Raw genomic sequence first — 12,710 nt, forward strand, 5'->3', positions numbered from 1 at the left:
ACACTACCTGAGCATCTGCTGTGTCTGGTATGTTTCTAGGTCCTGGGGAAGAGGCATTACATGTAGCCCTGACCTTGTGATACTTATGTTTTTGATGGGCAATAGTGCATGTAAAAAGAAAATAATCCAATAGACCACACGGCAGGCAAACAATAGAGACATTCAAATAGGTATGCCTTCCTCCAGGCGAATGGCCTGAAATGACCGTGTGGAAGTGTGGGCTGGGGGCTTATAAAATTATACACATACAGGCGCTAACTAAAGCCGCCTATTCATTCCTTAAGAGGATGCATAGAAAAGAAAAGTAGGGTCCTTAACTGAGCCATTTGGAATTTAAGGGCATGAGAGGAGAGAAGCTAGCACAAGGAGCAAAGGAAAAGAAGTGCCCGAGAGGAGGGAGGGATGCTGTTCTGCAGACAAGTCCGAGGCCTCTCCTGGGAGAGGCCCGCACACCTGCCCAGGTTCTCTGACAGCTGGAAGGGGTCCTCAGAGACTATTTATTTATTTATTTAGAGACGGAGTCTTGCTCTGTCGCCCAGGCTGGAGTGTGGTGGCACGATCTCGGCTCACTGCAAGCTCTGCCTCCCGGGTTCACACCATTCTCCTGCCTCAGCCTCCCAAGTAGCTGGGACTACAGGTGCCCACCACCACGCCCAGCTAATTTTTTTGTATTTTTAGTAGAGACGGGGTTTCACCATGTTAGCCAGGATGGTCTCCATCTCCTGACCTCGTGATTCCCCCGCCTTGGCCTCCCAAAGTGTTGGGATTACAGGCGTGAGCCACCACGCCTGGCCGACTGTTTCTATTATTTTAGAGACAGGGTCTCACTGTCATCTGTGCCGGAATGCAGTGGTGTGGTCATAGCTCACTGTATCTTCAAACTCCTGGGCTTAAGGGACCCTCCCGCCTCAGCCTCTCAAGTAGCTGGGACCATAGGCATGTGCTGCCACACCCAGTTCACTTTATTATTTATTTATTTATTTATTTAGAGAATGAGTCTCACTCTGTTGCCCAGGCTAGAGTGCAGTGGTGCAAACTCGGCTCACTGCAACCTCCGCCTTCCAGGTTCAAGTGATTCTCCTGGCTCAGCCTCCTGAGTAGCTGGGATTACAGGTGCCTGCCACCACACCTGGCTAATTTTTGTATTTTTAGTAGAGGGGGGAGTTTCACCATGTTGGTCAGGCGGCTGGTCTCGAACTTCTGACCTTGTGGTCTGCCTGCCTCGGCCTCCCAAAGTGCTGGGATTACAGGTGTGAGCCACTGCGCCCGGCCCACTTTATTATTTTAAAACTCTTTTTATTTTTTTGAGACAGAGTCCACTGGAGTTCAGTGGCTCGATCTCACTCACCGCACCCTCTGCCTCCTGGGTTCAAGTGATTCTTGTGCTTCAGCCTCCCTAGTAGCTGGGACTACAGGCGGGCACCACCATGTCTGGCTAATGTTTTTTGTATTTTTTAGTAGAGACAGTTTTGCCGTGTTGGCCAGGCTGGTCTCGAACTCCTGACCTCAAGTGATCTGGCCACTTCAGCCTCTCAAAGTACTGGGATTACAGGTGTGAGCCACTGTGCCCAGCCCCCAACTAACTTTATTTTGTTTTTTTTTTTTTTTTGTTTGTTTGTTTTTTTTGAGACGGAGTCTCGCTCTGTCGCCCAGGCTGGAGTGCAGTGGCGCGATCTCGGCTCACTGCAAGCTCCGCCTCCCGGGTTCACGCCATTCTCCTGCCTCAGCCTCCCGAGTAGCTGGGACTACAGGCGCCCACAACCGCGCCCGGCTAATTTTTTTTTTTTTGTATTTTTAGTAGAGACGGGGTTTCACCGTGGTCTCGATCTCCTGACCTTGTGATTCGCCCGCCTTGGCCTCCCAAAGTGCTGGGATTACAGGCGTGAGCCACCGCGCCCGGCCCCCAACTAACTTTAAAAAAAAATTTTGTGAGCCAGCACTTTGGGAGGCCAAAGCAGGCAGATTACTTGAGGTTGGGAGTTCGGGACCAGCCTGACCAACATGGAGAAACCCCATCTCTACTAAAAATACAAAAAATTAGCTGGGTGTGGTGGCACATGCCTGTAATCCCAGCTACTCGGGAGCTGAGGCAGGAGAATCGCTTGAACCTGGGAGGCAGAGGTTGCAGTGAGCTTAGATCATGCCATGCACTCCAGCCTGGGCAACAAGAGCAAACGCTCCATCTCAAAAAAAAAAAAAAAGAAAAATTGTGTAGAGGTGGGATCTCCGTATGTTGCCCAGGCTGGTCTTGAACTCCTGGCCTCAAGTGATCCTTCCATCTCCCCCTCCCAAAGTGTTGGGATTACAGGCATGAGCCACGCCTCCTGGCTGAGACTGATTATTTTATTTATTTTTAATTTTTTTTTTGTTTGGAGACTGCTTATTTTAATGGAAGCTTCAGGGGTCAGACAGAGTCAGTGGTGAGCAAGCAAAGGTGTAGACTGTTCAGTTCAGCCTTCCTTGGACACCTTTTATGTGCCAGACAAAAGAAGGATCAGCATCAGGTGTAGTAAATTACTGGGGTTAGGTTGCTGTTTCCCAAATGCGTTAGATTTCTCTCTGGTAGTGTGAAATCTCATGATTTTAGGTAGTACATGGACAACCTATGTAAAAATATTTAATAGTTTAATATTAACTAACATATCAAAACCTGTAACTTTGCTCACACCTGTAATCCCAGCACTTTGGGAGGCCAAGGCGGGAGGATGGTTTGGGCCCAGGAGTTTGAGACCAGCTTAGGTGACACGGCAAGACCCTGTCTCTAAAACAAAACAAAACAAACAAACAAATAAACAAATCCCCTGTAACTTGTTCTAACAATAACCTAAACAATTTTTTAAATTTAAAATTAAATAAAAAAAATTGAAACAGTAACAATTTTTTTTGTTTTTTTTTTTTTTGGAGACAGAGTCTTGCTTTGTCACCTAGGCTGGAGTGCAGGGGCACAGTGTCTGCTCACTGCAACCTCTGCCTCCTGGGTTCAAATGATTCTCCTGTCTCAGCCTTCTGAATAGGTGGGATTACAGGTTCTCTCCACCATGCCCGGCTAATTTTTGTATTTTTAGTAGAGACGGTGTTTCACCACGTTGGCTAGGCTAGTCTTGAACTCCTGACCTCAAGTGATCTGCCTGCCTTGGCCTCCCAAAGTGTTGGGATTACAGGCGTGAGCCACCGCGCCTGGCCAACAATCACAAATTTATAGAAAAGTTGCAAGTAGAGTATAGTCAGGGTTCTTAAGGGAAATGGAACCAGTAGGAGATAGATGTGTAATCATCTAGGATTATAAATTGACACAAGACTAACCATCACATACAGTATAAACAACTTTTTTTCTTAAACCATTTGATAGATACACAATGAATATATACGTAGAATATATATACACACACACAATGTATATACACATAGAATATATATTGCATACAGAATATATATACACAGAAATATATATGTACACATGCATAGAATATATTTACATATATATGCATATATATAATTTATTTATTTTAAGCAGTTGATTTACACAGTTTTCTTTTTTTTTTTTTTAAGACACAGTCTCGCTTAGTCACCCAGGCTAGAGTGCAGTGGTGAGATTTCAGCTCACCGCAACCTCCGCCTCCCGGGTTCAAGTGATTCTCCTGCCTCAGCCCCACAAGTGGCATGCCACCACACCCAGCTAGTTTTTGTATTTTTTAGTAGAGACGGAGTTTCACCATGTTGGCTAGGCTGGCCTCAAACTCCTGACCTCAAGTGATCTGCCCGCCTCGGCCTCCCAAAGTGCTGGGATTTCAGGTATGAGCCACCATGCCCAGCCCCCATAATGTCTTTTAGAATAAAACAATTGAGTTGAGGATCACACGTGACACTTAATTGTCCTGTCTCTTTAGTCTCCTTCAATCTGGAGCAGTTCTTTGATTTTTCCTGGACTCTCACGACCTTGACAATTCTGATGATTATAGGCCAGTTATTTTGTAAAATTTGAATTTGTCTGATGTTGCTTATATTTAGATTCAGGGTCTTGATCTTTGGCTGGAATATCACAGACAAGATGCTCTGTTCTTTTTTTTTTTTTTTTTTTTTGAGATGGTGTCTTGCTCTGTCGCCCAGGCTGGAGGGCAGTGGCCGGATCTCAGCTCACTGCAAGCTCTGCCTCCCGGGTTTACGCCATTCTCCTGCCTCAGCCTCCCGACAAGATGCTCTGTTCTTATTGCATCCAAGCAGGCGACTCTCAGTTTCAATTTATCATATTCATGTTGATGCTCGCTTTGATCACTTGATTAACGTGATGCCAGTTATGCTTTTCTGCTTGTGGAGTTACTCCTTCCTCCTTCGTAATTTTATTTATTTTATTTTTCTTAGAGACAGGGTCTTGCTTGGTTGCCCAAGCTGGAGTGCAGTGGTGCGATCTTGGCTCACTGTAGCGTTGAACTCCTGGGCTCAAGTAATCCACCTGCCACAGCCTCCTGAGTAACTGAGATTATAAGCACACATCACCACACCCAGCTAATCTTTGTATTGTAGAGATGGGGTCTCACTATGTTGTCCATGCTGGTCTCTAACTCCTGGCCTCAAGCAGTCCTCCTGCCTTGGCCTCCCAAAGCGCTGGGATGATAGGCATGAGCCACTGCACCCAGCCTCCTTTGTAATTAAAAAAGTGTTTTTTGGAGAGTTACTTTCAAATGATGGAAATATTTTGTATCTATGTGGACTTGCATTTTCCTATTTCAGTCAGTGAGTTATAATCCATTTCTGTCACGAGTTTTATACTTAAATTGTTCCCAATTTGGCCACTGAGAACCTTTTTAGGTTAGCTTTTGTGTCCTTTTCACTTGTCCCCAAGATTCATTGAATACTTTCCTGCTTTCTGGTATAGCAAGATGTTCAGGTTCTTTTGGTAATTTTACTTTCTCTGCCCTGGCTCTGGCATCAGTCATTTCTCAGAGGAGCCCTGTTCCTTTCAGTGGACAATGGTGTTTAGAGGCCGAGATCTGGACATTGGGTATTTTCATTGCTACTGGGGTGTCACTACTCCCAGACCCCTTTCAGTGGACAGCACTAAGGAATATACATATGTATATACAGTATATATCCACCTACACGTGCACGTGTGCACACACGCACACACACACGCACATACATTTACATCTATATTTGTGTATCTATGTCTATATATTGAAAACTGTGGCTGGGCACAGTGACTCATGCCTTTAATCTCAGCATTTTGGGAGGCTGAGGCAAGAGGATCACTTGAAGCCAGGAGTTCAAGACCAGCTTGGGAAACATAGAGACTCTGTTTCTACAAAAATAAAAAGGGAAAACCATGAGTTCACACCAGTACCCCCAGTTCCAATCCAACTTCACAGGGTTCATTTTAGTTTTCACCCTTTCCATGTTTGTAATTCTCTTCTCTGACATTATACCCTTAATATGTTTACCTATTTTATGCATCTGTGTGCATCCAATCTACTGTCTTTGTTGGTATCCCACCTCCCCTTGGTGGGTCCAGATAATCTGCTCTGTCCAGATAAGTTGCCCTTTCACGTGGATGTCTTCTTCACCCTGTGTGGGCCTGTGGTATTGGGCTGCGCCCACACGTGGGTGCCGCCCTCCTCACGTTGCTTGGGACTGGCACCCTGTCCTGGGCCACCGTGACTCTCCCCATAACCAGTATGGATGCTTACCTTGTTCCATACCAGCGAGTGGCTTTAGGACTGAATTGTTCAGGAACAGAAAAGGAAGAGAAAAATATTTACATTTAAAGAAAGGGAGTTTAAAGAAATATGTTAAAGAATTGAGCAGGTAATATATGGAGCTGGCAAAAATTGTGACCAAAGTAGGTGAATGATTGAGATTTATGCAATTCTGGGCTAAGTGACAGCCCCTTCCTTGCCTCCTTCCCTCCCTCCCTCCCTTCCTTCCTCCCTTGTTTCCTCCTTCCTTCCTTCCTTCCTTCTTTCTTTTCTTTTTTTTTTTTTAAGCTTGAAATATCTGTTTAGGCATAAAGACAGAGGAAAATACTTTTTTCCCCCCTCACACTTAATTCTTTATAATTTTCTAAGCAGTTTCTTTTTTTCCTAGGTTTCATTTTTTGAGGAAGAGCGTAACATACTATCTCGAAGCACAAGCCCGTGGATCCCCCAATTACAGTATGCCTTTCAGGACAAAAATCACCTTTATCTGGTGAGTCTTTACATCTGTCTCTCTGGAATTAGCCTAACACTCTGACACTCAGATGCCTGTGGTAAAACTGAATGTGGTTCTTGCCCATGTGGTCTCATTCATTCAAAGGCTTTCTTGCCTTACAGGTGTCTCCCTGGTTTCCTCTTTATAAAGATCAAGAGCTAACCCATTTAGAAACAGCCTCATTGATTGTTGCATATTGTAGCTGTGGCTTTAAGGCAATAATAGGAAATCATTTATTGGGGGAATAGTCTGTTATTACGTATAAGAGAATGTTGCTTTAATTTTTAAAAACTTCCTGTGTTAGCTTGCTTAGGATAAAAAAAAAGGTAATAATTCATGGTTGTGATAAGAAAATGCAAACACTGTAGAAATGCATGAAGTTGAAGGGAAAGCCCCCCATTTTCTTTTCTCTTCTTTTTTTATTGACACAGAGTCTCGCTCTGTCACTCAGGCTGGAGTTCAGTGGTGCAATCTCGGCTCACTGCAATCTCCGCCTCCCAGGTTCAAGTGATTCTTCTGCCTCAGCCTCCCAAGTAGCTGGGATTACAGGTGCGTGTCACCACGCCCAACTAATTTTTGTATTTTTAGTAGAGATGGGATTTTATCACATTGACCGGGCTGGCCGCAAACTCCTGACCTCAAATGATCCACCTGCCTCAGCCTCCCAAAGTGTTGGGGTTATAGGCGTGAGCCACTCTGCCCAGTCCCTCTGTTTTATTTTCTAATCCTCTTCCCTAGGGGAAGAAATGTTAAATGGTTACATAAGCTCTTCCTTTCTGACCCTTAACTATGCTCTGTGGGAGCATGGTGGGGATATTTTTCTTTTCTTCTTTTTTTGAGACCAGGTCTCACTTTGCCACCCAGGCTGGAGTTCAGTGGCATGAACATGGCTCACTGCAGCCTTAACTTCCTGGGCTCCAACAATCCTCCCACCTCAGCCTCCTGGGTGTACACCACTGCACCTGGCTAATTTTTTTTTTTTTTTTTTTTTTTTTTTTTTGAGATGGAGTCTCGCTCTGCCGCCCAGGCTGGAGTGCAGTGGCCGGATCTCAGCTCACTGCAAGCTCTGCCTCCCGGGTTTACACCATTCTCCTGCCTCAGCCTCCCGAGTAGCTGGGACCACAGGCGCCCGCCACCTCACCCAGCTAGTTTTTTGTATTTTTTAGTAGAGACGGGGTTTCACCGTGTTAGCCAGGATGGTCTCGATCTCCTGACCTCGTGATCCGCCCGTCTCGACCTCCCAAAGTGCTAGGATTACAGGCTTGAGCCACCGCGCCCGGCCAATTTTTGTATTTTTAGTAGAGATGGAGTTTTGCCATGTTGCCCAGGCTGGTTTTGATCTCTTGAGCTCAAGCGATCTTCCTGCCTTGGCCTTCCAAAGTGCTGGGATTACAGGTGTGAGCCACCGTGCCCAGCCCCGGTGGGGGATACTTTTATATCCTCATGTGTATAGTTGCTTTATAAAAATGGTATGTCACTCTATGCTTGGCTCTCCAGCTTGCTGTTGCCTTTCACCAGTGTATCCCAGACATCCTTTCTTCCTTGTCAGTCACGCAGGTCTACTTTATTCTTTGAGCAGTGGCATAATTTTCCCTGATGTGTATATAGCATAAGTAATAAAATGCTAAAATTCATTTTGGGGCCTTGTTTAGGTTCTTGAGGGATTAAATTCCTAAATTTAAAGAGTGTATCCTAGAAACAATTTTTGTTCCTGATTCAGCCCTCAAAAGAAGACTGTCATGTTACCCTGAATGGAGATAAACAGGCTCACGTGAGAGAAAAGGTACGAGAGAGATGAACTCCCACGTATCTTAAACTTCTACTGGCCAGTTTTTGAGGAATTTGCTGCTTTTATTTCTGACCTAAAATAAATAAGTTTATTTGTCTTGGTTTCATATTAGTTGAGAACCCAGTGCCTGGAGAGAAGTTTTCCTTGTCCTCTGAGTGAGGACATTCACATACGAATCTATTGGAAGACTGGCTTTGACTGACCACATGTGCCTTCAGAACCAATGCCATGGCTCTTAGGTGTATGGCCTGAAACACCCTTTCTTAAATATTGCCTTAGAAGCTTTCCTTCTTTGAGACTTGGGACATGGAACCCTCATCTTCACAGATGACTTTAGTGTGTTTCTAGGGTTGCTGGTGTTCCAGGACATTTGTTGCAGATGCAATATTTACCTTGTGCTCTCTGCATCTTAGGGAGCTTCTCATGTTTGAATGTATTAACGGACTTTTTTTTTTTTTTTGAGACAAAGTCTCGCTCTGTCACCCAGGCTGGTGTCACCCAGACTGGAGTGCAATGGCTCAGTCTCAGCTCACTGCAACCTCCACCTCCTGGGTTCAGGTGATTCTCTTGCCTCAGCCTCCCAAGTAGTTGGGATTACAGGTGCATGCCACCATACCCTGCTAATTTTTGTATTTTTAGTAGAGACAGGGTTTCGCTATGTTGGTGGGGCTGGTCTCAAACTCCTGACCTCAGGTGATCCGCCCGCCTCAGCCTCCCAAAGTGCTGGGATTACAGGTGTGAGCCACTGCGCCTTTTCTTTTTTTCTTTTCTTTTTCTGAGACGGAATCTTTCTCTGTCACCCAGGCTTGAGTGCAGTTGTGCATGCTCGGCTCACTACAACTTCCACTTCCCGGGTTCAAGTGATCCTCCTATCTTAGCCTCCTGTGTAGCTGAGACTACAGGCGTATGCCACCACGCCCAGCTAATTTTTGTATTTTTAGTAGAGACGGGGTTTCGCCATGTGGGTTAGGCTGGTCTTGAACTCCTGACCTCAGTTGATCCACCCATCTTGGCCTCCCAAAGTGCTGGGATTACAGGCGTGAGCCATTGTGCCTAGCCTCAGGCTTCTTTATTAAGAAAAGAAGTTTGGGCCAGGCGTGATGGCTCACGCCTGTAATCCCAGCACTTTGGGAGGCCGAGGTGGGTGGATCATGAGATCAGAAGATCAAGACCATCCTGGCTAACATGGTGAAACCCTGTCTCTACTAAAAATATAAAAAATTAGCCGGACGCGGTGGCGGGTGCCTATCTTCCCAGCTACTTGGGAGGTCGAAGCAGGACAATGGTGTGAACCCAGAAGGCGGAGCTTGCAGTAAGCCGAGATTATGCCACTGCACTCTAGCCTGGGCGACAGAGTGAGACGCCCTATTAAAAAAAAAAAAAAAAAAGAAAAAAAAGAAAAGAAGTTCCCTTGAAACAATAGGGCTTTTGTTTGTTTTGGTTCATGTTTGTTTGTTATTGTTGTTTTAGATACGTATTTTTTTTTAAGCGATGAGGTCTCTGTTGCAGTGGCATGATCATAGCTCACTGTAACCTCAAATTCCAGGGCTCAAGTGATTCTCCTGCTTTTGCCACCTGATTAGCTAGGACAACAGGTACAAACCACCATGCCTAGCTAATTTTTAAATTTTTCAGAGACTGGGGTCTCACTAGGTTGCCTAGGCTGGTTTTGAACTCCTGGCCCCAGGCCATCCTCCTGCCTTGGCTTCCCAAATTGTTGGGATCACAGGCGTGAGCCACGACGCCCAGCCTGTTTTAGATATTTTAATTAGAGCTCTGCAAGAGGTTTAGAACACTAACTTGTGAAGATAAACTTCATTTTCAATGCCACACAGAATCTAAGAGGTCCTGGAATTAGGAAGGGCTTTGCTTTTTGAACCAAAGTTGAGAGTCCACAGTTTTCTGGTCTACTTTGCAGTGTTCAATAAACTCATATTTCTCTTCTCTGAGTTGAAGAGCTCCTCTTCTTGGTGTCTAGTCTCAGGCAGCTTATTCTTCTTAAAAGTAAGCATTATTGAAATGCTTTGGGATTTTCATACCATCAAGGTCCATTTTGGTAGAGGCGTTGACAAATTTTCCGTGTTCTGTGTAAAGGAACTCAGTTGAGGATTAGTGGTCTGTGTGGCAGGCTACTGCTCAGTAGCTTCAGGGAAACCACTGCTTGCCTCCCCTGTGGCCAGTGAGGTTGATCAGAGGAGCCCCAGCAGGGATGCCCAAATGTAGTTTTCTTACATGTTGATGGTAGTGCTTTGTTTCATGTCTGAACAGTTCTCAAATCACATCTTCAGGAGAGTACTGTTTAGGCATTTTGATAATTTCTCACTTCGATGTCACCATTCTTATTACCACCACCTAGCTTTGTCATAGTAGAAAGAACTTTCCTTTTTCTTACGTGTGTGTGTGTGTGTGTGTGTGTGTGTGTGTGTGTTTGAGATGGAGTCTCATCCTGTCACCTAGGCTGGAGTGCAATGGCATGATCTCGGCTCACTGCAACCTCCGCCTCCCAGGTTATCCCGTTTCAGCCTCCCGAGTAGCTGGGATTACAGGCGTGTGCCACCACGCCTGGCTCATTTTTATATTTTTTAGTAGAGGTGGGGTTTACCACGTTGGCCAGGCTGGTCTTGAATTCCTGACCTCGTGATCCACCCGCCTCCACCTCCCAAAGTGCTGGGATTGCAGGCGTGAGCCACTGTGCCTGGACTTTTTTTTTTTTTTTGAGACAGAGTCTTGCTCTGTTGTCCAGGATGGAGTGCAGTGGCGGGATCTTGGCTCACTGTAGCCTCCACCTTCTAGGTTCAAGCAATTCTTCTGCTTCATCCTCCTGAGTAGCCGGGATTTTCAGGTGCCCACGACCATGTCTGGCTACTTTTTGCATTTTTAGTAGAGACAGAGTTTCACCATGTTGGCCAGGCTGGTTTGTGACTCCTGACCCCAGGTGATCTGCCCGCCTCAGCCCCCCAAAGTGCTGGGATGAGCACTTGGGAGGCATGAGCCACCGCGTCCGGCCACCTTTGTCTTCTTAATTGTGGATTTAACTGCTGTGGACATCTGCTTGGGCATAGTCTTCCTGGAGTACCTCTCGGATTGGGACTCTCTGCAGATTTCTATGCTAGGACAGGCTCCCAGATGTAGGGGGCTTCCCCATTGATCTCACCACTGGCATCAGCATCCTTAGCTTCTACTCAGCTTTTCCATCCGCCATCTTGCAAGATGGAAGTTTTTTTTTTTTTTTGAGACCGAGACTCGCTCTGTCGCCAAGGCTGGAGTGCAGTGTTGTGATCTCGGCTCACCACAGCCTCCGCCTCCCGGGTTCAAGCGATTCTCCTGCCTCAGCCTCCGGAGTAGCTGGGATTATAGACAGGCGCGCACCAACACGCTCGTTTAATTTTTTGTGTTTTTAGTAGAGATGGAGCTTCACCGTGTTAGCCAGGATGGTCTCTATCTTCTGACCTCATCATCCGCCCGCTTCGGCCTCGCAAAGTGCTGGGATTACGGATGTGAGCCACTGTGCCCAGCCTGGGAGGGTTCTTAATGCAGCTGTTTTTCGGAGTTCTGGTTGCCTCAGCACATTGCCACTTGGGTCAATGACATTTTTACTCCCTTCTTTTGTAGCTCAATTGGGTATTACTGATGGGATTTTGTAATTATTAATATTTTCTTGTCTCCATTTTCTTCTCAAGTACTTTGTTGCTTTAGAGTAAAATGCTTGCTAAGGGTATAGTTTTCACATAAAAGCGCAAACTTAGCTTGGAAATTAAGATATGATCATACCGCTGCCATCCCTTATCTGTAATTCTGAAATACCTAGAGTTCTGAATAACCTCAAGTTCTTTTATTACTTGTTTATCAACAAAATCTGACTTGAACTCAGTTTTTGGCAAAACTTGATCCAAGCTGTCTTAAGGCTCTTTTTAGTCTTTATTCATTCCCTTTAGAGTGATTTCACATTTTACTATAAAATTATGAATGTGTTTGATTACGAGGTGATGTCCCAGACCCTACTGAGGGTGTTACATAATATAAAGTGTATGTATGGCTGGGCACGGTGGCTCACGCCTGTAATCCCAGCACTTTGGGAGGCCGAGGCGGGTGGATAACCTGAGTTCAGGAGTTCAAGACCAGCCTGGCCAACATGGTGAAACCCCATCTCTACTAAGAATACAAAAATTAGCCAGGTGTGATGGTGGGTGCCTGTAATCCCAGCTACTCCTTAGGCTGAGGCAGGAGAATCACTTGAACCCAGGAGGTGAAGGTTGCAGTGAGCCAAGATCATGCCAGTGCACTGCAGCCTGGGTAACAGAGCAAGACTCTGTCTCAAAAAAAAAAAAAAAAAAAAAAAGTGTATGTACCACTTTACCTTTACTTTTCTGAAATCTGAAAAATTCTGAATCTGGAAGCCTATTCTGTTGCAAGATAAAGGGATCCTAGATTTATATTGGTACTGTACAGTCCTGAAATTCCATCCTATCTATTGGCCACTTTTACATCAACAAACATTTGAAGTTTGGGGAAACTTACATATCATGCTCCCCTGGCAGTTGAACATTATTATTATTATTATTATTATTTTTTGAGACGGAGTCTCGCTCTGCCCAGGCTGGAGTGCAGTGGCGTGATCTTGGCTCATTGCAACCTCTGCCTCCTGGGTTCAAGCAATTCTCCTGCCTCAGCCTCCTGAGTAGTTGGGATTACAGGCGTGCACCACCATGCCTGGCTAGTTTTTGTCTTTTTAGTAGAG

At 45.5% G+C, this 12,710-nt stretch overlaps 1 protein-coding gene across 9 annotated transcripts in view; it reads left to right on the forward strand.

The window, feature by feature from the left end:
• Positions 1-12,710, forward strand: part of LOC105494878 (citron rho-interacting serine/threonine kinase) — a 195,409-nt gene that overhangs the window by 21,136 nt on the left and 161,563 nt on the right. For all 9 annotated transcript variants that reach the window (XM_011763857.2, XM_011763808.2, XM_011763815.2 and 6 more), the window contains exon 5: positions 6,079-6,180. In XM_011763857.2, the coding sequence (XP_011762159.2) occupies positions 6,079-6,180 (102 nt within the window). The remainder of the gene's footprint in view (positions 1-6,078; positions 6,181-12,710) is intronic.

The sequence above is a fragment of the Macaca nemestrina genome, chromosome 10 (genome assembly GCF_043159975.1).
Source record: "Macaca nemestrina isolate mMacNem1 chromosome 10, mMacNem.hap1, whole genome shotgun sequence".
NCBI lineage: Eukaryota > Metazoa > Chordata > Mammalia > Primates > Cercopithecidae > Macaca > Macaca nemestrina.